Here is a 24,335-nt window from a genome sequence, read left to right on the forward strand (position 1 = left end):
GAATTATACCCTGTTGGAATATTTTCTTTAGAAAGGGTGGTGGACACATGGAAGAAATCCTTTGCTTTCTATGAGATAAAAATGAAATACATTAAACAGAAATCAGCCTTCCAACACAGCGGTTGCAGGACCAGATATGGACATCCAGTTAGAAATGTAAGGTTCTTCTACTACCAGAAAAAAAAAAGATGTATGAGCTGTTTGGGAAACTAAACAAAGACATGGAAACTGTGATTTTCAAGTTTTATTACAAAAAACACACAGAAAAAAAGAACTTTAGCATTGAAGAAATTAAAAGAATTCAGAATGAGTGCAAAGTCTGGTATCTGATACCAGTTCGGGGCAGTGCATGGCACTTAAAGATATAAAGTAAATGGCTTCTCATAGCAAAGCACTTTTCATGTAGCTTAACACATTCAGACTTTGATTAAAGAGGGTCTGCAGATGGAGCCAAGTTTCCTCAAGTTGTCCTGACAACGTTGACATCTCTTCTACTAGTGTTGGTTCAGATGGAAGGAGTTTAAGATGCAACTACAACAACAAAAACGATCAAGAAACAACATTTTAAAAGTCACGTTAAAAAATAAATGCTTTAACTTTATATGAAATAACAGAAGTTACTGTATGTGTACATTATAAACTGCTTAGAATTTTTGACTCAGCGGGTATACATTTTAAATAAAAAGAAAAAAATTATATTTTTAATATTTAGGGTGTTTTGGGCTTTTAAAATAATTTAAAGAAATTATTATATGTGCATTTCAGATTAATCTTGTAACAATAAATGTCTCTTTCAGTGTACATATAACCGATAAAAATGTGGATACAGATTTATCAAATCCATTCCAGGTCAGACTGTGCCTAGATTTGGAAATCCAAATATAGGTGCTTTTTGTATTTTCATTTATGATTCATACATTTATTTATTTAAACACTTTTATATACTGACGTTCATAGCAATATCACATCGGTTTACAGGCAACAGGGGTAAATCAAATGAACCAAATGAGAAGCATAAGGTTGCAATAAACAGGGCATACGCGAACTTGGGCTGTAGGGGAAGATAGTAAAGTATTACAGAACCATAGAACAAGGTTTTTCAAACAAATGATCGCCTAGAGTAACAGCCAAGAGTAACAGCTAATATAATATAAAATATAATAGAATATATTATGTTATAATAAATATAATACAAATATTGTCCTCGAGAAATGGAATTGTAAACCGGAGTTGTGGATAGTGGGCATCAGGGCGGAGGAAATTGTAGGGGAGTACTAAGGTTGATAATTATAACTATTGTTATCTAATGTGTTACAAAAAAACACATTTTGAACTCTTCAGTCAATAAGATACTATATTTTTAGTTGCTGTGGTGATCATTCAAGGATGATCTCTAATACAGATTTACATATGAGCTCTGAGATGGCCCACAAGTCAGATCTGAGATCTGTAACTCATCAACGTATGTTACAAACATTTCTTTATAGCTTGATTGCCCAGGGTGCAACATCCTCAGCATTTCCTTTTCATTTTGTAATTCACTTTTACTGAGTGCAGACCCCCAAGGGCTGGAAAAATATCAGTTACCTGGGCCCTTGGCAAATAAAATCTGGTATATTGCCAACAGCTCACATTACACCCTAAAAGAAGAAACTCTGGCCCACATGGAGAAGCTGGAACCATGGCCTGGGGTTGACCTCTGCTGCCAGGACTCTCATAGGAGCTGGAGCCACAAACTGGAGGAGCTGAAGCCATAGCCTGGGCAAGCCACCTGCAGCTGCACTGAACAAAGTGGTGGCATGAGGCAGCCCCTAACACACAAGGCTGCAAGGAGGGAACAGAGGGAGAAACTAAAAAATAAATGGAGGGAAGAACGAGAGTGATACATAAAAAAATAAGCTAAGAGAGACAGGAACAAAGATTAAAATAAATGAAAAAAGCACCAAAGATACAAAAAAGATAGATTATAGAACAGAAATATTTTTCTCCTGGCCCCTAAAAATTTGAGCTGGCACTTAAATTTTTCAAAATGTCTTTTCCAGCCAGGCAGATCCCTGTTTAGAATCAAGAACCCTGTGAGAAACAAATCTCAAAATTTGGGTCTTTTAACTTCACAGTGCTTTTATCAAGTCAAACTTTGCTGCTGCTATACACCATGATTTAGGGAAAAAGACTGCACATTATTCTCGTTACATCTGATGCCCAAACCTCTATGAATCCAGAAGTTATAGCAAAAAAATGTATCCTAAGAAATTGCCATGCAGGGTCAGACCAAGGATCCATCAAGCCCAGTATCCTGTTTCCAACAGAGGCCAAACCAGCCACAAGAACCTGGCAAGTACCCAAACACCAAGATCATCCCATGCTACTGATGCAATTAACACACCAACTTTAAACATACAAGGGAATGCTTGTCTGGTGGTAATTTTGTACGGAGGTTATTCAATGAGGGTAACCGATTTACAGTTATCCTCTCCTTAGCCTCCGTCTATTATTCTTTTATTAGGATAACTGTAAATCGGTTACCCTCATTGAATAACCTCCGTACAAAATTACCACCAGACAAGCATTCCCTTGTATGTTTAAAGTTGGTGTATTTTTGAAAAGGGAAAAGAGGTTGGTTAGTGACTGATGCAATTAACAGCAGTGGCTATTCCCCAAGTAAACTTGATTAATAGCCATTAATGGACTTCTCCTCCAAGAACTTATCCAAACTTTTTTTGAACCCAGCTACACTAATTGCACTAACCACATCCTCTGGCAACAAATTCTAGAGCTTAATTGTGCATTGAGTAAAAAATAATTTTCTCCAATTAGTCTTAAATGTGCTACTTGCTAACTTCATGGAATGCCCCCTAGTCCTTCTATTATCCAAAAGTGTAAATAACCGATTCACATCTACTCATTCAAGACCTCTCATGATCTTAAAGACCTCTATCATATCCCCCCTCAGCCGTCTCTTCTCCAAGCTGAACAGCCCTAACCTCTTCAGCCTTTCCTCATAGGGGAGCTGTTCCATCCCCTTTATCATTTGGTTGCCCTTCTCTGTACCTTCTCCATCACAAGTATATCTTTTTTGAGATGTGGTGACCAGAATTGTACACAGTATTCAAGGTGCGGTCTCACCATGGAGCGATACAGAGGCATTATGACGTTTCCCATTTATTAACCATTTCCTTCTTAATAATTCCTAACATTGTTTGTTTTTTGACTGCTGCAGCACACTGAGCCAACGATTTTAAAGTATTATCCACTATGATGCCTAGATCTTTTTCCTGGGTGGTAGCTCCTAATATGGAACCTAACATCGTGTAACTACACCTTGCACTTGTCCACATTAAATTTCATCTGCCATTTGGATGCCCAATCTTCCAGTCTTGCAAGGTCCTCTTGTAATGTATCACAATCCGCTTGTGATTTAACTACTCTGGATAATTTTGTCTCATCTGCAAATTTGATAACCTCACTAATCGTATTTCTTTCCAGATCATATATATATATATATATATATATATATATATATATATATATATATAAAAGTACTGGGCCAAGTACAGACTGAGGAACTCCACTGTTTACCCTTTTCCACTGAGAAAATTGACCATGTAATCCTACTCTGTTTCCTGTCCTTTAACCAATTTGTAATCCACGAAAGGACATTGCCTCCTATCCCATGACTTCTTAGTTTTCTTAGAAGCCTCTCATGAGGGACTTTGTCAAAAGCCTTCTGAAAATCCAAATACACTACATCTACCGGTTCACCTTTATTAACTAATGAAGCAGATTTGTTAGGCAAGACTTCCCTTGGGTAAATCCATGTTGACTGTGTTCCATGAAACCATGTCTTTCTATATGCTCTACGATTTTCAGTATGAGCAATATGACTTTTATTTCTTTGGTTTTACGCTGTAACCTTTTATTAATCAATAGGTCTATCCCTAAGCTTTACCCAAATGCAGTGTACAAGAAGTTATCTCATGTAGCCATGGGAGTAATAGAATTGGAAAAATTACAACTTGTCCCTGCAGGAAAAAATATGTTTACATACCAAGGGCCCAACTTCAAACTTTAGTCCTTTTTTTTTTTAAAGTTTGGATGCCTAGCAGATGAATGCAATCAGAGGCACACAACTCACATGAACTTCTAAGTTATTCTTATACATAATGTTACAAAATATGCCTCCTTTAGGTCATTCCCTTTTGTATTCTTGGATTAGCTCATCCCGTAATAGGGTTCCACTTTATGACATCACTTTTGGGGACATACACCAAGAAGGGACATGACTATCATTAAATATGCATGTACAAGGAGAAATTAAGGGACAGAAAAAATTAAAGGAATCCAAACAATGCTTCATATTGTCACACATTTCTTTATAATTGAAATGAATATATTCATACTATATCTTAGCTTGCTTAAAATCACTACTATACAGAACTTGAATACACTAGCAGTACACAGGGAGTTTTTGTATGTCTCATAATATATCTGAAGCATCCGGATATTTCACATTGTCTGGCATGAGTTACTGCTCATTATAAACCTCCTGAGGAAGACTTAGGATGCAGAACAGGGAATCCAGATGACTGGCTGCTTACTTCCAAGCTCTATTACCTCACTCACAAAAAGCGATGAAGTGCACCAAATGTTAATCTTAGCAATTCTAAAGTAATTTTTAAATTTAAATATTTCAAAATGTCCTTTGGAAAGCTTATTATAGCAGTAACAACATTCAGTCTATGAGGTTTTCAATAGTTAATGCCCTGGTAGTGAGGGGACTCTACTCACCAGGGTCTGAGCTATCAAGAAACACCCTTCCCCATCCACCTTTGTAAGTAATTATCAATATAAAGGTGTCATGAGTAGAGCACACTTAAATAGGATGAAATAAGCAAGCTAAAAGAATAAATGGACAGGAATTAACAAAAGCAGAATCTACATCTGTGGTAAGCTGCTGTTACCTGAGGAGATATTTAAAGGAAAATTGGTTCTTACCTGCTAATTTTCATTCCTGTAGCACCACAGATCAGTCCAGACTTCTGGGTTTTGCCTCCCTTCCAGCAGATGGAGACAGAGAAAGTTTTACAGGCACTGCGCCTCTTAGCCCGGTGTGCCACCTGCAGCTCCTCAATATTAATCAGTACCCAAGCAGAAAATATTTAACATACTTCTAACAAACCACCTCTATCATCTCCCCTGGAATTAGCAAAGAGGAATAATTCAAAATAAGCAAATAAGGATCCTTCTTGAAAGAACCAATGAGAAACCTATGCCAGTCTTCAGAATCCTTCAAAATTATTTTAGTAGCTAGATCGAGTGGACTCTCCAAATGCTTTCTCTTCCACCGGACTGGACTCTGGACTGATCTGTGGTACTGCAGAAATGAAAATTAGCAGGTAAGAACCAATTTTCCTTTCCCTATATATACCCAGATCAGTCCAGACTCCAGGGATGTACCAAAGCTTCCCTAACTGGAGTGGGACTGCGAGAGTCCCGCTTGAAGTACACTTTCACCGAAATTGCTGACGTCTGACCCTTTTTTGCACCACTCCATAGCACAAAATGGTGATCCAACAATCTGAAACTGTTAGTGACCTCCAGATATCGCAACAAAGCTCTTCTGACATCCAGACATTTCAAATCTTTTTAAGGCGCACCAACCTCCAGATTTCGAAAAGCCAGAAGCTCCACTGACTGACTTAAGTGGAATGCTGAAACGACCTTTGGCAAAAAAGACGGAAGCATCCGCAAAGAGACTCTGGAATCCGAAATCCACAAAAAAGGTTCCCTACATGACAGGGCTTGAAGTTCTGACACCCTTCTAACTAAACAAATCGCCACCAAGAAAACCACCCTCAAAGTGAGATCTTTTATGGTGGCCCTTTTTAGAGGCTCAAATGGCACTGCACACATGCCCTTGAGGACCAAGTTAAGGCTCCAAGAAGAAGGACATACCTTACGAACAGGGAGGCACAAGTGCTTTGCCTCTCTGAGGAAACGAACCACATCCAGATGTGCCACTAGGGTTGTTCCATGAAGCTTGCCTTGCAAATAGCCCAGGGCTGATAACTGCACTCTCAAGGAACTAAAGGACAAACCTTTTGTTAGGCCTTTCTGCAAACAGGCCCGAATGTGCACCACCTATGCTCGCCGAGGATCAATCCCTTGCTCCATCACCAAGACTCAAAGATCCTCCACACCTGGACATATGCCAAGGACGTAGAGATCTTGTGAGCCCACAGCAGATTCAAAATAACTTCCACCGGATATCCCTTTTTCCTTAACTGCTTCCTTTCAAAAGCCAAGCTACTAGGCAAAAGCAATCCGCTTGATCTGAAAATATAGGGCCCTGCCGAAGGTGGTGTGGAAGATGGTCCAGCCTCAGGGAGCTGTCCACTGCTAGATTGATCAGATCCGCAAATCAAGGCCGTTGCAAACACTCCGGAGCTATGAAAATCACCTTTCCTGGGTGGACCTCTACTCTTTGTAGAATCTTGCCCACCAGAGGCCTTGGAGAAAAGACGTAGATCAGAACGTCTTGTGGCCAAGGAAGCACCAGGGCATCAACCCCTTCCGCTCTGTGTTCTCTTCTGCGACTGAAGAAGCGAAGCACCTTGGTGTTCTTCCAAATTGCCATCAGATCCACATAAGGTACACACCATCTGTACAAAATGAGGGTCATCACTTCTCCTGACAGCTCCCACTCTCCGGGGTCCAATTGTTGTCAGCTGAGGAAATCCGCTTGCACATTGTCAGACCCTGCTATGTTAGAGGTCGCTATCAAAGCCAAATGCCGTTCCGCCCATGCCATCAGCATTTTCGCTTCCTGAGCCACTGCCCTGGCGGTTTATGTAGGCTACATTGTTGCATTGTCTGACAGGACTGACTGCACGGTTGTGCAAGACAGAAGAAACTCCTCTACAGCCAACCGCACAACTCATTTCTCTAGGTGATTGATAGACCAGGACACTTCCTCCGCCGATCATCAGCCCTGTACCGACTGGAACTGGCACACAGCACCCCCAACTGGAGAGACTGGTGACAGTAGTCACCACCATCCACTGAGGCACCTCGAGGTCCACTCCACGGCACAAATGGTCCCGGCCAAGCCACCACGAAAGACTGGACCTGGCGAACTCTGTAAGCGGTAGAGGAAGATCAAACTGCTCCGACCTCGGATCCCACCAGGAAAGCAGTGCTCTCTGTAGAGGTCTCATATGAGCAAACACCCACGGGACCAGCTCCAAAGTTGAGACCATAGAACAGAGGACCTGCAAGTAATCCCAGACTCTGGGAACTCTGACCTCCATCAGTCTCCAGACTTGCAACTGCAACTTGTCAATCCACTCCTCCATGAGAAAGACCTTCCCTACATGGTTATCGAAGCACATGCCTAAGAATTCCAGGACCTGCAAAGGAGAAAGGTGGCTCTTGGTCAGATTCACTATCCAGCCCAAGGATCTCAAGCAGCGCAAGACCACGTCCACCGTCTGATGGCAAAAGTCCTCCGACTTCACTCGGATGAGCCAGTCGTCCACATATGGATGAACCAGCATGCCCTCCTTTCTGAGGGCTGCCACCACCACTGCCATGACCTTGGTGAAAATCTCGGAGCAGTGCTAGACCTAACAGTAGAGCGCAAAACTGAAAATGCTTCATGAGGATCATAAACCTAAGGTATCTCTCATGATCCTGGTGTACTCTGATGTGTAAATACGCTTCCATCAGATCCAGGGGTGCCAAGAACTCCCTGCTGCGCACCGCTGCTACAACAGACCTGAGAGTCTCCATCTGGAAATGGGGATCCTTGAGACCACGTTTACTTTCTTCAAGTCCATTATTGGACAAAAGGTCCCTTCCTTCTTTGGCACCACAAAATAAATGGAATAATGCCCTTTCCCCCGCTCCTCCTGGGGGACTGGAACAATGGCCCCCAGCATTCTCAGTCTTTGGATGGTCTGTTGAACAGTAAGAAACATTGTTAACTGGTGTGAAGGTATGTACCAACACCGGTATAGGAAAAAAACCCCCAACTAAATAAATAAGTTTCTTCGATGGTGACGCACAAGAAGATACCATGAATAGGTTTCTTAGCGGCTGAACAAATTCTAAAGTGTAGCCTTGTCCTTTCATGCTTAGAACCCACTGGTCTGATGTGATCTTGACCCACTCCTCGTAAAAAAGAGTCAACCGACCCCCGATGATTGGAACAGAGGAGTGGGTTGGCTGCACTTCATTGTCCAGATTTGGCTCCACCTGGCTCTTGGCTGGAGCCCTCTCAGGGCTGGAGCCCTCTATTTCACACCAACAGGCATTTACGTCAGAGCTCTGCTCTGACGTAAATGCCTGTTGGTGTGAAATAGAGAATGAACTGGCAAAAATCCTCTGACCTTTTGGGCTTGTCTTCTGGCAGCTTGTGCACCTTATCTCCCAGATGCTTTATCAGCTTCACCAAGAAGGAGCTTGCCCTTAAAAGGGAGTACCCCAAGCTGCGCCTTTGACAAAACATCCGCTGACCAGTTTTGCAACCATAAAGTCTTCTAGCAGAGACTGCCGTCACCATTGTCCTTGAAGAAGTGTGAATAAGATCATATAAAGCATCGGCTAATAAGCAACCGCTGCCTCCAAGCATTCCGCTTGCTCAGACTCCTAGAGCAACAGATCCTTGGCACTATGTAACTGCTGCACCCACCACAAGCTAGCTCGGAGCATGAAACTGCTGCACACTGCCACCTGATGCTAAGAGCAGAAACCTCAAAAATCCTCTTGAGGAGCACTTAAGGGAACAGCACCCTTTGGCCCTCTGGGCCAGATTTGCTTCATGCATTAATAAAAGAAAATCTGGAGAAAAGGAGAAAGAACCATGCCAATCCCCCACCAGGGAATCAGATCCCTCTCTGACTATCCCTCCATTGCCCCCCGGGCCTCATCAGGGTTCGAATCGGCTGGCGACAGCATTGGCAGGAGATCCCTTCCCCTTGCTGCTCTCTCTTCAGCAGCTGCCAATGTCTGCAAAATGGCTGCCGTTCCCACGCTTAGTGGGAATGGGTCGACCGCTCCTTCTAAAGCAGCCGGTGACCTCCTAGGCTCGCTCTGCTTTAATGCTGACACAGTGCCCCACGAGGAGCCCTCCCCACTGGAGAGGAGGCAAGAACATCTGCCGGCCCTGGAAAGCCACGAGCAGAGCTCCCTGCACACAGAGCAAGGACTCGACTGCGGCATGGACTGCGTGGCCCGTGCCAAAAGAGAAACAGGATCGGGAGCTGTCAGAAACAATCAAACTGAGGTTACCTGCCTCTGTCCCGGCGATTGGGAGAGCTGAAAGCAAGAAAAAAAAAAAACATCGCTCCATGAGCTTTCTTTCTTTTTTTTTTTTTTTAAATAACTTTACTAAAACCACCAAAAGGTGTACTTCCCTTAATGAACGGTGGCAGAGGCTTCCACGATCCTTGATGAAGGGGAGGGACCAGACCACTAGCTTTCACCCTCGGCGGGACAGTTAGAGCAATTTTGGTGTCCCCAACCCCTTCTCGTTCTATCCTGCTACCAGGAGGGTTGACCCCACCAGGACCTGCCAACCTCCTGGGTGGAAATAGAGAAATTATTTACCTGATAATTTCATTTTCCTTAGTGTAGACAGATGGACTCAGGACTAGTGGGTTATGTACTCCTCTGCTAGCAGATGGGAGACTGAGTCAGATTTCAAAGCTGATGTCACCCTAGATATACCCCTGGCGTGACCTCAGCTCCTCAGTATTCTCTTTGAAAAGCCATTGTGGACATATATATTGGTTAATTAAAACAGACTAATTAAAACTGGAGACAGTCAGTGCACTCAACCAACATAACGCTGACACCCGTCATAATGTGGGTGTCCTGAACTAGGGGTAGGGTAATGGCTTACCTGTATTTGTATAATATCGAGGTTCGCCTTCCAGGCTCTTCTTTGGCACTTCTCCTGGGCAGCCGTGGGCGGGATGCTGAGTTCATCTGTCTACACTAATGAAAACGAAATTATCAGGTAAGCAATTTCTCCATTTCCTAGCGTGTAGCCAAATGGACTCAGGACTAGTGGGATATACAAAAGCTACTCCCGAACGGGGCGGGAGGCTGCCCGTGGCCCACTTAGCACTGCCCTTGTGAAGGCTGCATCTTCTCGAGCCTGGACATCTCGGTGGTAGAACCTGGAGAAGGTGTGTAAGGTAGTATTGGCCTCTGCCCAGGATACTGCCTGCGTAAAGGCTTCCCTGCCTCTATATAAGCTGCCTTGATTACTTCCTTGATCCAGCAAGCTATAGTCACTCATGAAGCCGCTTCGCCTTGTTTCTTCCCGCTGTAAAGAACAAGCGAGCGATCCGTTTTGCGCACTGGTTCTGATTGTTCTAGGTATAGTACTAGGAGTTGCTGATGTTTAGATGGCGAAGAAATCGGGAGTCTTCCGAATCCTTATGTACCTCCAGTGACGGCAGGGAGATGGATTGATTCAAGTGAAACCCCAAGACCACTTTCGGTAGGAAGGAGGGGACGATGCGAAGCTGTATCGTTCCTGGAGTCAATTGGAGGAATGGATCCCAGCAGGATAGTGCCTCTAGTTCCGAGATGCGATGGGCCGAGCATATTGCCACCAAGAAGACCGTCTTTAGTGTTAAAAGGTGTAGTGACAGACTTTGCATACGCCTGAAGGTAGGCCCTGCTAGAAAGTCCAATACCAGGTTGAGATTCCATAGGGGGACCAGCCACTTTAGGGGGTGATCGGAGTTGCTTAACCTCTTTTAGGAAACGGGCCAGGTCCGGGTGTGCAGACAGAAGGTTTCTGTTTACTTCAGCTCTGAAGCAGAAGAGAGCTACTACCTGAACCTTGAGGGAGTTGAGTAGCAACCCTTTCTTCATATTGCTCTGTAGAAATTCCAGAATCATGGTGATCTTGGCATTTCGCGGGGCACCCCATGGTCCTCGCACCAGGCTTCGAATATTCTCCAGATCCATATGTATGCCAGAGACGTTGAGAACTTCCGTGCGCGGAGCAAGGTGACAATCACAGCCTTTGAGTAACTGCGTTTATTCAGTTGGGTCCTCTCAAGGACCAGACCGTAAGAGAGAATCGAGACTGATCTTCGTGAAGGATCGGGCCCTGCTGGAGAAGGTCTCTGTGTGGAGGGAGGCATAGAGGGCTCCCCACAAGGAGTCTTTGCATGTTTGCGTACCATGGGCGTCTGGGCCAATCCGGAGCCACTAGTAGGACTAGACCTCTTTGGTGTTCTATCTTGTGGATGATCTTCCCAGTAGAGGCTATGGGGGGAAGGCGTACAGTAAGACCTCCTCTGGCCAACGGCGACAATTCCTTGGGCGTGCTGCTCTCGTCTGTGGCTGAAGAACTGGGGGTATTTGGCATTGCAAGATGTGGCCAATAGGTCCATGGCCGGGAGGCCCCAGTGATTTACTATCAGCTGGAAGCCTCTGGTCGACAGTGTCCACTCCCCCGGGTCCAGACTTTCCCTGCTGAGGAAGTCTGCTGAGACGTTGTCTTTCCCTGTGATGTGGGAGGCCGAGATCCCTCATGGAATGGGCAGAGATACCTCTGCCCATTCCATGAGGGGGTCTATCTCTAGAGACACTTGCTGGCTCCTGGTACCTCCCTGGTGGTTGATGTAGGCCACCGTTGTTGCGTTGACAGACATCACGTGAATCACTTGCCCTTGGAGCCTGTAGCTGAACTGCAAGCACGCTAGTCTGACCACTCGAGCTTCCAGGCGGTTTATGTTCCATTTCGCCTCTTCCTTGGTCCATTGCCCCTGGGCTGACAGTTCCTGGCAGTGGGATCCCTACCCTCGGAGATTCATGTCTGTAGTGAGTACGATCCAGTTCAGTGGGGATAAGCTTACGCCTCTGCTTAGGTGGTTTTCCCGTAGCTACCACTGGAGCCGAGAACATGCCTCCATTGGTAGGTGGAGACGAATAGAGTAATCTTGGGACAGTGGATTCCAGCGGGACAGTAAGGAGCGTTGGAGCGGCTGAATGTGAGCCCTTACCCACGGTACTACTTCCAGAGTTGATGCCATGAGGCCTACGACCTGACGTTAGTCCCATACCTTGGGGCACATCCTAGTCATCAATTGGCGTACTTGTTCCATCAGTTTCCTCCTTCTCGGGGGGGGGGGGGGGTGTGGCTTTGAAGACCTTGTTCTGTTCTGCTTGGTGTCGAACTATGCCCCCGGGTACTTTAAGGACTGAGAGGGCTGTAGACTGATCTTGTCCATGTTCACGACCCAACCGAGTTCCTGAAGCAAGGTCCTGACTCTGCTGGTCACCTGATGGCTCTCTTCAGATGACTTCGCCCAGATCAGCCAGTTGTCCAAGTAGGGGTGTGTACCAGGATCCCTTCCTTTCTCAGTGTTGCCGCCATGACCACCATAATTTTGGAAAATGTTCTGGGGCAGTTGCCAGGCCTAAGGGTAGCGCCCAGAACTGGTAATGGCGGCCCGGTACCGCAAAACATAGAAAACGCTGATGGTCTTGATGGACTGGAATGTGAAGGTAGGCTTCGGAGAGGTTCAGGGAGGTTAGGAACCATCCCGGTTCCACTGCCATTATTACGGAATGGATAGTCTCCATGTGGAAGTGTAGTATCCATAGATGATGGCTGATGTTCTTGAGGTCCAGGATGGGTCGGAATGACCCCTCTTTCTTGGGCACAATAAAATAGATGGAATAAAGCCCTGTATTTAGCTGGAATGTAGGCACTGGCATTATAGCCTTCAGACTCAGTAGTCTTATCAGTGTGGATTCCACTGCCAGTCTCTTGAGGTGGGAGTGACAGGGTGATATCATAAACTTGTCTCGAGGGATGCTGTGAAACTCCAGAGCATAGCCTTCTCGTATGATGTTTAGTACCCATTTGTCCGACGTGATCTCGACCCATCGTTGGTAGAAGAGGGAGAGTTGACCCCCTATTTCCTCTTCCTGTGGATGGGTCTGCCCATTCTCATTGGGAAGCTCGGGTCGAGCCTGCACTCGGACCTGTTCCTCTTTTGGGTTGTCGATTCCGAAAGGACTGAGACCTCCCGGAAGGTCGGGCTGTCTGGAAGGATAGGTTTCTGTAGGGCTGGAAGCATTGGGAGCCTCTGCTCTGGGCTCTCCTGGAAGAGGGGCGCTGGGATCTCTTTCCTCTGTCTTCCAGTAGACAAGGCACTGGAGACTCGCCCCACTTACTGGCTAGTTTCTCCAATTCGCTTCCGAATAGGAGAGATCCCTTAAAGGGCATTCTTATGAGGTTCGCCTTAGAGGTTGTGTCTGCTGACCAGTTCCGCAACCATAATTGCCTTCTGGCCGCCACTACCGAGGCTACTCCTCTGGCTGAGGTACGCACTAGTCTGAGCTTGCATCTGCCAGGAAGGCTGCGGCAGGTTCAATCGCCTCTCTGGCTTATGCTCCGGAATTATCTGCCTCTCTCGAAAGAAGCAAGCAGGAGCGAGCCATCAGAGCGCAGCAAGAAGCGATCTGCAGTGTCATTGCTGTCGCGTCGAAGGCTTGCTTAAGGATGGATTCTAATCGTCTATCTTGGGCATCCTTCAATGCTGCCCCTCCCTCAATGGGAATGGTTGTTCGCTTCGAGATGGCACAAACCATGGCATCCACTTTCGGGAAACACAGGCGTTCCTTGGTCACGGGTTCCAGAGGATACAAGGCTTCCAAGGCCCGCCTTCCTTTAAAGTTCGCCTCCAGGCCATCCCATTCCAGGTAAATCAATTCCTGGATGGCTTCCAGCATTGGGAAATAGCAAGAGGCCTTATGAAGGGACACCAGGATGGGATTCTTCTTTGGTTCTGCCTGGAATCCCCAGAGTCTTCAGAGTCTGGGAGACAAGGGCTGGCAATTCATCCCTGTGAAAGAAGTTCTTTATGGATCCAGTTCTGGAGGGATTTCCCCTTCCTCCAGTGAGCCCTCATAGTCATCTGTGGTATCTGGGTCCTTGTCAGGGATACTCTTGATGAGGTGAGGCATGTCTCGAGGTCCCCAGGCAGGGCTGGGGGGGATCAGGTGCCCCGGGCTGGTGTTCCACCCGGGTCATGGTTGACTGCGCCTGAACAAAGGCTTGTAGTCCCTGTAAAAATTCCAACCAAGAGAAGGCCCCTGAGTCCATGTTTATCCCTGGGGGAGTCGGAGTATGGGTTACTGAAATGCCCTCTCGCGGTGAGGACGCCATCTCGGAATTGCTTAGTTCCGGGGCGCTGTCGGATAAGGTCATTGCTGATCCGTCCTCCAACTGGGATGGACCAGACTTGGAAAACTTTTGAGAATCTAGTCCTCCCTGGGCTTCCTCACAATGTTTACACATGCAGGACTCCAGGTCGGGCTGTGCTGCTCTGATGTGGCAGGCTGCGCAAAGGGAGTATCATCTGAGCTTCTTTGCTGCCGGGGCCATCACCTCTGTGTATGTGCATTTGGTGTCTGGTGCGCACAGGCAATGTCGATATGTGTGTTGTTATGCGCACGTGGCTATGTGCGCGGTTGTGCGTGCATTTGTGTGCGTGGTTGTAAAAGAGCACAGGAGGCCAGCCTGACCTGCGCGTATTGACGGCCGAAGGAAGGAAGATGGTGCCGTAGCCCACTGTGTGCAAGATGGCGCCACTGTGGGTCACCACGTGGCTGACCCACCGAGCCGAAAACGGGTCCTAGCCCATCAAAGGCTGCTCAACCTGTTCGGAGCCCCCCCCTTTTTTACCTCACCGGGATCGAGAACGGAGTCGGTATGGCGGCTGAGCAAGGAGACCGGAGAAGACTCGCAGGAGCTCTTCTCTTTCTCTGGATTGAAGATTTTTTTTTTTACTTACCTGGTCTCAGCGCTTACTGGCTGAGTGCAGAGACGGTCTCCAGCTGCAGGGGGAGAGGGCTTTGGCCTTCACCGCTGTGCTCGGCTTTGCACCCGCTGCCTTTCAGCCGCTTCAGCGGCTAAGTCCATGCTGGGAGCTGGCTACTGGACCAAGGTACTTCTGAGGGATTGGAAATCACTTCAGGAATTCTCAACTGGGGGAGGGACCCTTAGGTATCATTGCAGGAGAGTGGGGCTAAATCTTCTTTAAGATAAATTGCTTCGCTTTTTTTTTTTTTTAAACCCGCTAGCACCATGCTAGTGAGGGGATAGTGTCCACATCTGCTAGGGAGATGGAGAGATACTGAGGAACTGAGGTCATGGCAGGGGTATATCTAGGGTGATGTCAGCTTTGAAATGACCCTGGCTCCCATCTGCTAGCAAAGGAGCACATAACCCACTAGTCCTGAGTCCATCTGGCTACATACCAGAGAATATCCCCTTTTTCTTGTTTCTTTTTTTTTTTTTTTTAAGATACAGAATTGCAGATTTTGCACCACCTCCATCTGCTGGAGACAGAGAAATACTGAGGAGCTGCAGGTGGCACACCGGGTTAAGAGGCGGTGCCTGTAAAACTTTATTTGTTTCCATCTGATGGAAGGGAGGCAAAACCCAGGAATCTGGACTGATCTGATCTGATCTCCCTTAGGGTCAGTTTAAGGCGCCATGCAGGTTTAAATGATGAAAAGCATTTTTCAATCACAATATCAAATGAATAAACATAATTACCTTAAGGAATAATGCAAGGTAAGCCTGAGCCAGCTCAAAATCACGTTTTGTCTTCAGCATGCTCCCGATCAGTCTTAAGAAGCTGAGCATCACTTCTATGGAGCCGCCGCCTTCCGGAGCCAAGCCTCGTAGCTCTGTTTCAACAGCAGATGGTCCCATCTCCTTCAGCATTTTAACTGCAGAATCATCTGGTTTTAATCATTTACCAAAACAAAGAGATAAAAAAATATTGCCCTATTATTTATGCTTGTATTGTTTTGTCACCCCAATTCATGCTTTCTGCAGCTCACAGCCTTGCACCGAGGTCACGTCAATGATGAAGCGAGATACTAAGTATTTACAAATAACCACTGAACTATGTACTTCATTTCCAAACTAAGGTTCCATAATGGGCATCAAAAATGATATTAACTGTCAACTTCCCTGAGCTCTCTAGCTCCTATAACACATAACCATCTAGAAACATGTTTCATCATTTCCTTTGATCCTTTTGTCTTGCATTGTAATAAAACATCAATCTACTAGATACTTGCTGCCATTGGGGAAATATAGAGGTCCATATTCAGAAGCATTTAGCTGGGTAATTCAGAATTATCCAGATAAATGAATATTTGGGCACTTATCCGACTAAATTCTAGCAGGGTAATTTATCTGGCTAAAATTTGGCTGGATAAGTTAGGAGCATTCTGGGAACATAACTGGGAGAAGCAGAGTTAGCCAGATACATTATTATTCAATACATTATCTGGCTATCTCTGGTATTCAGAGTTAGATGGAAACTTATCCAGCTAAGTTTGGTCGTCATGCAGAACTTTCCTAAAGTTAGTGGGATAAACTTATTGGGCCAATTTTAGGATAGCTGGGTATATTCAGTGATGTGCCTGCACCATTGAATATATAGGCTAAGTTAGCTGGATAGTTTTATCCATTTAACTAGTTGAGCACAGAGTAGCTGAATATGAACCCCATAGAGCTTAGCTTTGTAGCACATTCAGTTCCAAGGGGACTGGTGAAGCCACACTAAGGAGAAATTACTGCTTATCTGATATTTTCCTTTTCTTTAATGAAGACAGGTTAATCCACACCAGTGAGTTATGCACCTCTATCAGCAGATGGAGACAGAACAAAGCTGATGTCACAGTATATATATCCCTGCACTGACATCAGCCCACCAGTATTCTCTGCAAAAGCCAACTGTGAACAACTAAATAATTCATGGACATAATTATTAAAAGACAACGATTCAAGCACTCTTAACAGAAAAACACTGAGCTCAGACAAGGAGTGTATTATCACTAATCTAGGGACTGGATCTAACACTTACCAGTAGTCCCGAGAAACGCAGCCACACAGGAGGACAATAGCACCACCATCTGGCAGCCAAGGGCAGGAAGGTGGATTAACCTGTCCTCATTACAGAAAAGGAATTTATCAGGTAAATAATAATTTCTACTTTCTTAGCATTCAGACAGATTAATCCACACCAGTGGGATGTACCAAAGTTACTTCCGAACAGGGTGGGAGGCTGCCTGTGGTCCGATCAACACCGCATGCGCAAAGGTTGGGTCCTCCTGGGCTTGCACATCCAGGCGGTAATGCCTGGAAGAGGTGTGGAAGGAAGACAACATTGCAGCTCTGCAGATCTCAATGGGAGACAACAATCTAATCTCCATCCATAACACTGCCTGAGCCCTAGCGGAATGAGCCCTAAGCTGACTAGGCAAGACTGCTCAGCATTCACATGCGAAGTCGTGATAACCTCCTTATTTCTGCGGGCTATTGTAGCCCGAGATGCTGGCTCACCCTATTTACTCCCACCGTGGAGTATAAACAGTCCATCTTCCTGAGAGGTTTAGAAACCTTCATGATATGCTGCTTGATATCCAAGGTCCATAACAGGTATATTCATCTACATTTCTATCCTTATTCAGTGTTTGCAGGGAAATTGTTTGATTCAAGTGAAAATCAGAGATCAACTTCGGGAAAAAGGATGGAACAGTCCACAGCTGTACCGTCTCCAGAGTCACTTGCAGAAACAATTCCCAGCAAGATAAGGCCTGCAGTTTGGAAACTCTATGCGCAGAACAAATTGCCACAAGAAACACAGTCTTCAAATTAAGTAACCTCAATGAGAGGCTTTGCAATGGTCAAAAGGTGGGATCCACCAGAAAATCCAGATTAAGACTCCACAAGGGCACCAGCAACCGCAAGGGAGGACAAAGATGTTCACCCCTTTTAAGAACTGGGCCACATCCGGATGGGCCGACAAGGGTTCACCATTCACCTGACCTCGGAAACAGGCAAAAACCGCCACCTGTACCGTCAAAAATCCAAAATGAGCGGGATCTTAACTGAATGAGGATGAATCCCTTGTTCCTCACACCAAGCCTCAAACACTCGTCAAACCCAACTATAAGCTAAGGAAGTGGAGAACTTTTACGCTTGAAGCAAGGTGGAAATCACAGTAGTGGAGTATCCACGCTTCAGCAACTGAGTCCTCTCAAGGGCTATACCGTAAAAAGAAATCAAGCCAGATCTTCATGAAGAATAGGCTCCTGCCGCAGCAGATCCCTGTGGACCAGTAATCGGAGAGAAGAGTCCATCAGGAACCTCCGCAGATCTGCATACCATGGCCTACTGGGCCAATCTGGTGCCACCAGAAGCACTATCCCCAAGTGTCTCTCGATCCTCCGAATCATTTTGCCCAACATGGGCCACAGGGGAAAGGCATATAGAAGCTTGTCTTCCAGCCACTCCTGCACGAGAGCAATGATGTCCAAAAACTTCAGATCTCTCCTGTGACTGAAGAAGCGAGGAACCTTCACTTTGTGCAAGGTTGCCAGCAAGTCTAGAAACAGGAGGCCCCAGCGGCCCACTATGAGCTGGAATGCTTAGTTTGACAATTCCTATTCTCCTGGATCCAGACTCTGTCTGCTGAGAAAGTCGGCTCTTACGTTGTCTTTTCCTGCAGTTTGTGAGACTGAGATCTCCTGAAGATGTACTTCTGCCCATTCCATGAGTTGAGCTATTTCCATTGACCCTTGATGGCTCTTGGTTTCTCCCTGGCAATTGATGTAAGCACTATCATCGCATTGTATGACACCACTTGACCCTGCAAGCAGTCGATGAATTGCAATCATGCCAACTGAAACGTCTGGGCTTCTAGCTGATTAATACTCCAGACAGACACTTCTGAACTCCAGCACCCCTGCGCTGTCAACTCCTGACGTGAGCCCCCCCAAACCTGGAGGCTCTCATCCATCATGAGAACTAGCCAGTCTGGTGTTCGTAGGGGAACGCCCTCCTTTAGATGATCCGTTGCAACCTCTACTGCAGTTGGATGCTATCTCCACCGGTAAGTGAAGCTGTATCGAGTAGTCCTGAGACCATGGACTAACGTGCAAGCAGTGTGCGCTGAAGAGGACGCATATGCATCCTTGCCCACAGAACCACCTCTAGGGTGGCTGCCATCAACCAGAGCACCTTTAGGTAAGACCATACTGTTGGGCGTATTGTTTCTAAGAATAGTCCCACCTGCACCATTAGTTTCTGAATGTGGATCTCCGGTAGGAACACCCTGCCTTGCTTCATGTCAAAATGAACACTGAGATACTCCAGTGTCTGGGATGGCAGTAGATTGCTCTTCACCAAGTTCACCACCCAAGTTAGTTCCTGTAGCAAGGAGATCATCTTGCACGAGGCCTGAAGACTATCTTTCATACTCTTGGCCCAAATTAGCAAATCATCTAAGTACAGGTGGAACAGAATGCCATCCTTTTTCAACACTGCCACCACCATGACCTTGAAGAAGGTTCTAGGCGCAGTGACCAAACTGAAGGGTAGCGCTCAAAACTGATAATGATGCCCCAAAACAATGTTATGAAGAAACAGCTGATGCTTCAGCCAGATGGGAATTTGCAGATATGCCTCTGACAAATTCAGAGATGTAAGAAACTCCCCCGACTGTACTGCCATCATCACAGAGCAAGGTTTCCATGCAGTAATGATTCACTTGCAAATGATGGTTGACTCCCTTGAGATTCAGCATGGAGTGAAAGGAGCCCTCCTCTTGGGTACAACAAATAAATGGAATATTGGCCTGTATTTCTTGTGACATGGGCACTGGGATCATGGCCTGCAGGTTCAGGAGCCTTGACAACGTATACTACACTGCCTGTCTCTTCTGTAGATAGCTGCAGGGAGACATCATGAAAATGTCCCGAGGAACGTCGAGAAACTCCAGCACATAACCATCTATTATCACCTCCAGAACCCACTGGTCTGTCGTGATCTTGACCAACCTCCGATAAAACAGAGAGGGGCAACTCTCTATCTCCTGTTCCTGGGGGGTGGGCCAGCACACCTTCATTGAGGGGGTCAGGAGGCACCGCCACTCGAACCTGCGCCCCTATCTGGGCTGCCTGAGACAAAAAGACTGAGACCTACCCAAAGGTCGAGCCCTCTGTGAAGCCGTTCATCTGTAGGGTCGAAAACGTTTGAATCCTCTAGCATGACCTTTCGCAGCGAATGAGCGCAGTACCTGCTTTTTATCCTTTGGTAACTGAGAAACCTGGGACTCACCCCACTTTATTGGCCATTTTTTTTAAGCAATCCCCAGTAGGAAGATGCACATTCACCATCTGCTGGAGACGGAGAATACTGGCAGGCTGATGTCAGTGCAGGGGTATATATATACCGTGACATCAGCTTTGTTCCATCTCCATCTGCTGGTAGAGATGTATAATCCATTGGTTGTGGATTAACTTGTCTGAATGCTAAGAAATAAAATGTTTAATCAGTAAAGGGCGGGTATTCTTTCTGTTTCAATTCTGGAATACTCCACAGGAAACAGAGGGTTCCTGTGGAGTAGGAAAAAGACTTCCTTTTGCCAAAAAGTTTCACAGCAAGATTTAACAACACATCCATGGGTACATTTGCTGGTTAAAGTTAATAATTAAAACTTACAATCTTGATTACTTAGAGCTTCTTCAAGTTGCAAGCAGAAGTTGGATTTTTGTGCCAGTATGCCAAGGTTTACCACTTTAGACTACAATACAAAAAATTACATACATTTCAGTTTGAATTTACATTGTTCGTAATAAAATGGTGACCATTTCTGAAAGTAAAACATACATTTCTAAACATAAGGGGCCCAATATTCAAAGCGTATTCAGTGCTATTTAGCCAGATAAGTGGGACTTATGCGGCAAAGTATGCCTGCCAAATAATTGCGTACGTTCAGCGACCACTGCTTAGCTGTACAAGTCTCTTATATGGCTAAAATCGACGCACAAAAAAAGTGGGCATGCACTGGGGGCAGAGCAGGTTAGATGTATAACTTATATGCCTAATTACTGATATTCGGAGTTAGGTGTATAAGTGTACATCTAAGTTTGGACTCCCCATACAGCAGGTCTAAGCTTAACTGGGTAGACTTATCTGGTGAAGTGTGCACATAGAAACATAGAAATGATGGCAGAAGACGACCAAACGGCCCATCCAGTCTGCCCAGCAAGCTATGCACTTTTTTTTTTCCTCTTACTTGTTACGCTTGGCTCTTAGTACCTTTTAGTTCCCTTCCACCCCACCATTAATGTAGAGAGCAGTGTTGGAACTGCATCTAATTGAATATGTAGCTTAGTTATATACACGTATATTCAGCGGCTTTGCCGGGTCACTGAATATATATCGTAACTTAATCAGATAAGTTACTTAAATGGCCAGCATTGAATATTGACCTCTATTTGAACAGATATGTTTCAAGCAGTATATTAGAATTCTCTTTAGTACAAACAATTCATACCATGTACAATAATTTAAAGAATGTCAAGGAGACAAACTATCTTTTGCCAAGGAAATCAACCTAAAATACAAAATAAAATAAAATCTTTTCTTACTTGTGGTCCATCTGCCTGGTCAAGAGATGCAAAATGAGGCACCAGGCCAGGAACTGTTGGTATGAAGAATGGTGCAGTTTTGGGCACTTTAGGTGGCTCTTTTGGTTTATTCCTTTTCTGTTGATTAGAAAATAGCAATTAAAAGTTTGATCTCATCACTCCCAGGCTTTATAATCTGAGGTTTAAAAGGAATATAAGAGGATAACAAAGTGAGAATTAGAGATTATATTAAGTTTTGTAAGACAGATATAGTAAAGGGGGAATAGTGGCAAAGAAAACAATCTACAAGTGAGCAAAGAAAGAATGACAATTTCAATCTTTTTTTTTTGTTTTAAAATTAAAATGTTCAGTAAATATATACTGTGTGGTGGCATTTCTTCCAGGTATAAATGCAAATAAGGTGATGTATATGATGCAGAAGTAGTGAGCATAGACTTATAAAAGCAATGTATATGCTGAAGTAGATATCTGGGAGTTTGTTGTGTGTATAAGTAGGAGGAGAGTGAAGGTGTATACAGTTTATTAGTGCTACAATGTATAATTGTGATAGATTTCTGATTGTGCATGGAAGAGTGATGTCTGGCTGAAGTGAATGTATGCTTTGCGATATATAAATAAGTTTCAGAGATTCCTTTCAGGCATGCTGTGTGCAAGGTTGAATTGAGCATGAATAATAGGAATGAATGAATACAGACATACAGTTGTATGCAAAAAGTTAGGCACCCCTTGTCAAACCGTACATGTCAATGAATCTTTAAGTGAACAGAAGCTGGCACAAACTCTACATAGCACAGTATTAAATACATCATTCTGCAATTTTGTTTTTCATTCATGTATTTATTCATTTTTGCCTCATACATTAGAACATAAAGATACAACATTCCGTCCAACTCCAAATACAATAGCTATTCCTAGGAGTCTGTCTTCCCCCCCTCTCTCCCAATCCCTCATATCTTCTTCCTGTGCACATTGAAGCAGGTCTGAAGGTATTTGTTGATTTTAACTGATTGAAAATAATAATATGGTGAATATGGCATGTGTTAAAGTAGCAATGAATCAACTGGGTGTCCAAATGTTTGCACATGCCATATTCACCATTTTCAATCAGCTAAAATCAGCAAACAGTAATTCTGCATTAAAAACTGCAGAACAATGTCATGTTCAACTTTGTACCCTGTTGAAGCCCTGCATGCGTCAAAACTGGGAGATATGCGTACAAGCTGGGACAGCATGTGCCGAGCGGATTTTAAAAGCCGCCCGAAGACGTGTATCTCCTGCTGTGCGCACAAGTAATAAGTTTCTAAAAAGGGATGGAGCATGGGCGTGAGGTGGGCATGATGGGGGCCTGGCCAAGCGATGTGTGTGTAAATACTTACGTGTCATTGTGTGCGCTGGGGTCCCCTGCCACATACATTTACTTCTGCTATGCAGAGTGTATAAGTAAGCCACAATGGGCACATTGTCTGACATTATTCTGCCCATCCAAGCCTCTCTAGAAGCTCGACGAATCACAAGTATGCCAGCCGAACCGCATGTTTCCAACCGATTGAAGCTCCTCGGCGCCCCAGCGATCCATACTACCATTCCATAGAAACAGAGAAATGACGGCAGAAAAGAACCAAACGATCCACCCAGTCTGCCCTGCAAGTTTATGCCAGTACCTGGTGCACTGTGCAGGTTACCCTCATGCTTATCAGTTTCCCGACCATAAAAGTCAAGGCCCTTGGATGCTGTTTGAATCCAATTTCCCTTAACCATTGCCGTGGAAGCAGAAAGCAATGCTGGAGTTGCATTAAAAGTATCAGGCCTAGTGATTAAGGGTAGTAAGTGCGGCATCAGCAAGTTACCCACGTTTATTAGTTCCCCAAACCATAAAAGTCGAGGCCCTCGTTGGTTGCTGTCTGAATCCAATTCCCCTTTTCCCATTGCCATTGAAGCACAGAGCAATGATGGAGTTGCTTTAACAATATCAAGACTGTATCAACAGTATCAAGGGTAGCAACTGCCACACCAGCTACCCCCATGCACTCTCTTCTTTATTTCCAATCTCTAGCCTTTAAGGATCCACAGTATTTATCCCATGCCCCTTTGAATTCCTTAATAGTTTTCATTTTCACCATCTCTTCCAGAAGGGCATTCCATGCATTCATCACCCTCTCTGTGAAGAAATTCCAGCGTTTCCATGGAAACTCCTTTCCTGAGAAGATCAGCTTGCAATCACCACTGCAATTGGACGCTCACCTCCAAGAGAAGCCTTACCATGTAGTCCAGAATACAGCCTTTTCATAACTCTTCCAGGACCTATTGGACCGATATGATCTGTCCCCAGCTCTGATAATGGTGAGATAGATGAGGTGCTCCGCTCCCGGAACCCATCTTCTTCCAAGGTTTTCTGGCTCAAAAGGACTGAGACTTACCAAGAGGATGAGAACTCTGAGTAGTCACTCCCCTATAGGGACAACAACGGCTGCAGCCTCTAGCATGCTCTCTTGCCCAAAAGAATGCAATACCAACTTCTTATCCTCTGGCAAACGAGGGACCTGGATTCCCCTCAACTGTGTACTATGCTCTCCAACTTACTTCCAAATAAAAAAGAACCCTTAAAGGGTAACCTGATGAGATTGGATTCAGAAATTGTATTTGCCAACCAATTTCACATCCCAGCTGACGTCTAGCTGCTCTCATTTCACAGCCCGCATCAAATAAGGAAGCGGCCTTGCAACAACGCTCCACTATTTGACCCCGTTCCCTCAGGCTCCCAAAGAGGCATAGACTCGCTCGAACCATCAGGGTCCAACAAGAGGCAATTTGCAAATTCACTGCCATGGTCTCAAGGCCTG

The 24,335-nt window shown here is 45.2% G+C and overlaps 1 protein-coding gene across 3 annotated transcripts in view; it reads right to left on the reverse strand.

The window, feature by feature from the left end:
- Nucleotides 1–225: 225 nt before the first annotated feature.
- WDR36 (WD repeat domain 36) overlaps nucleotides 226–24,335 on the reverse strand; it is a 178,845-nt gene continuing 154,735 nt past the window's right edge. For all 3 annotated transcript variants that reach the window (XM_029571826.1, XM_029571843.1, XM_029571834.1), the window contains 4 exons: nucleotides 21,496–21,612; nucleotides 20,564–20,645; nucleotides 15,599–15,786; nucleotides 226–531 (listed from right to left, as the gene is read on the reverse strand). In XM_029571826.1, coding sequence (XP_029427686.1) covers nucleotides 382–531; nucleotides 15,599–15,786; nucleotides 20,564–20,645; nucleotides 21,496–21,612 — 537 coding nt within the window. In that variant the 3' untranslated portion in view covers nucleotides 226–381. The remainder of the gene's footprint in view (nucleotides 532–15,598; nucleotides 15,787–20,563; nucleotides 20,646–21,495; nucleotides 21,613–24,335) is intronic.

This window comes from Rhinatrema bivittatum, chromosome 1, assembly GCF_901001135.1.
Source record: "Rhinatrema bivittatum chromosome 1, aRhiBiv1.1, whole genome shotgun sequence".
NCBI lineage: Eukaryota > Metazoa > Chordata > Amphibia > Gymnophiona > Rhinatrematidae > Rhinatrema > Rhinatrema bivittatum.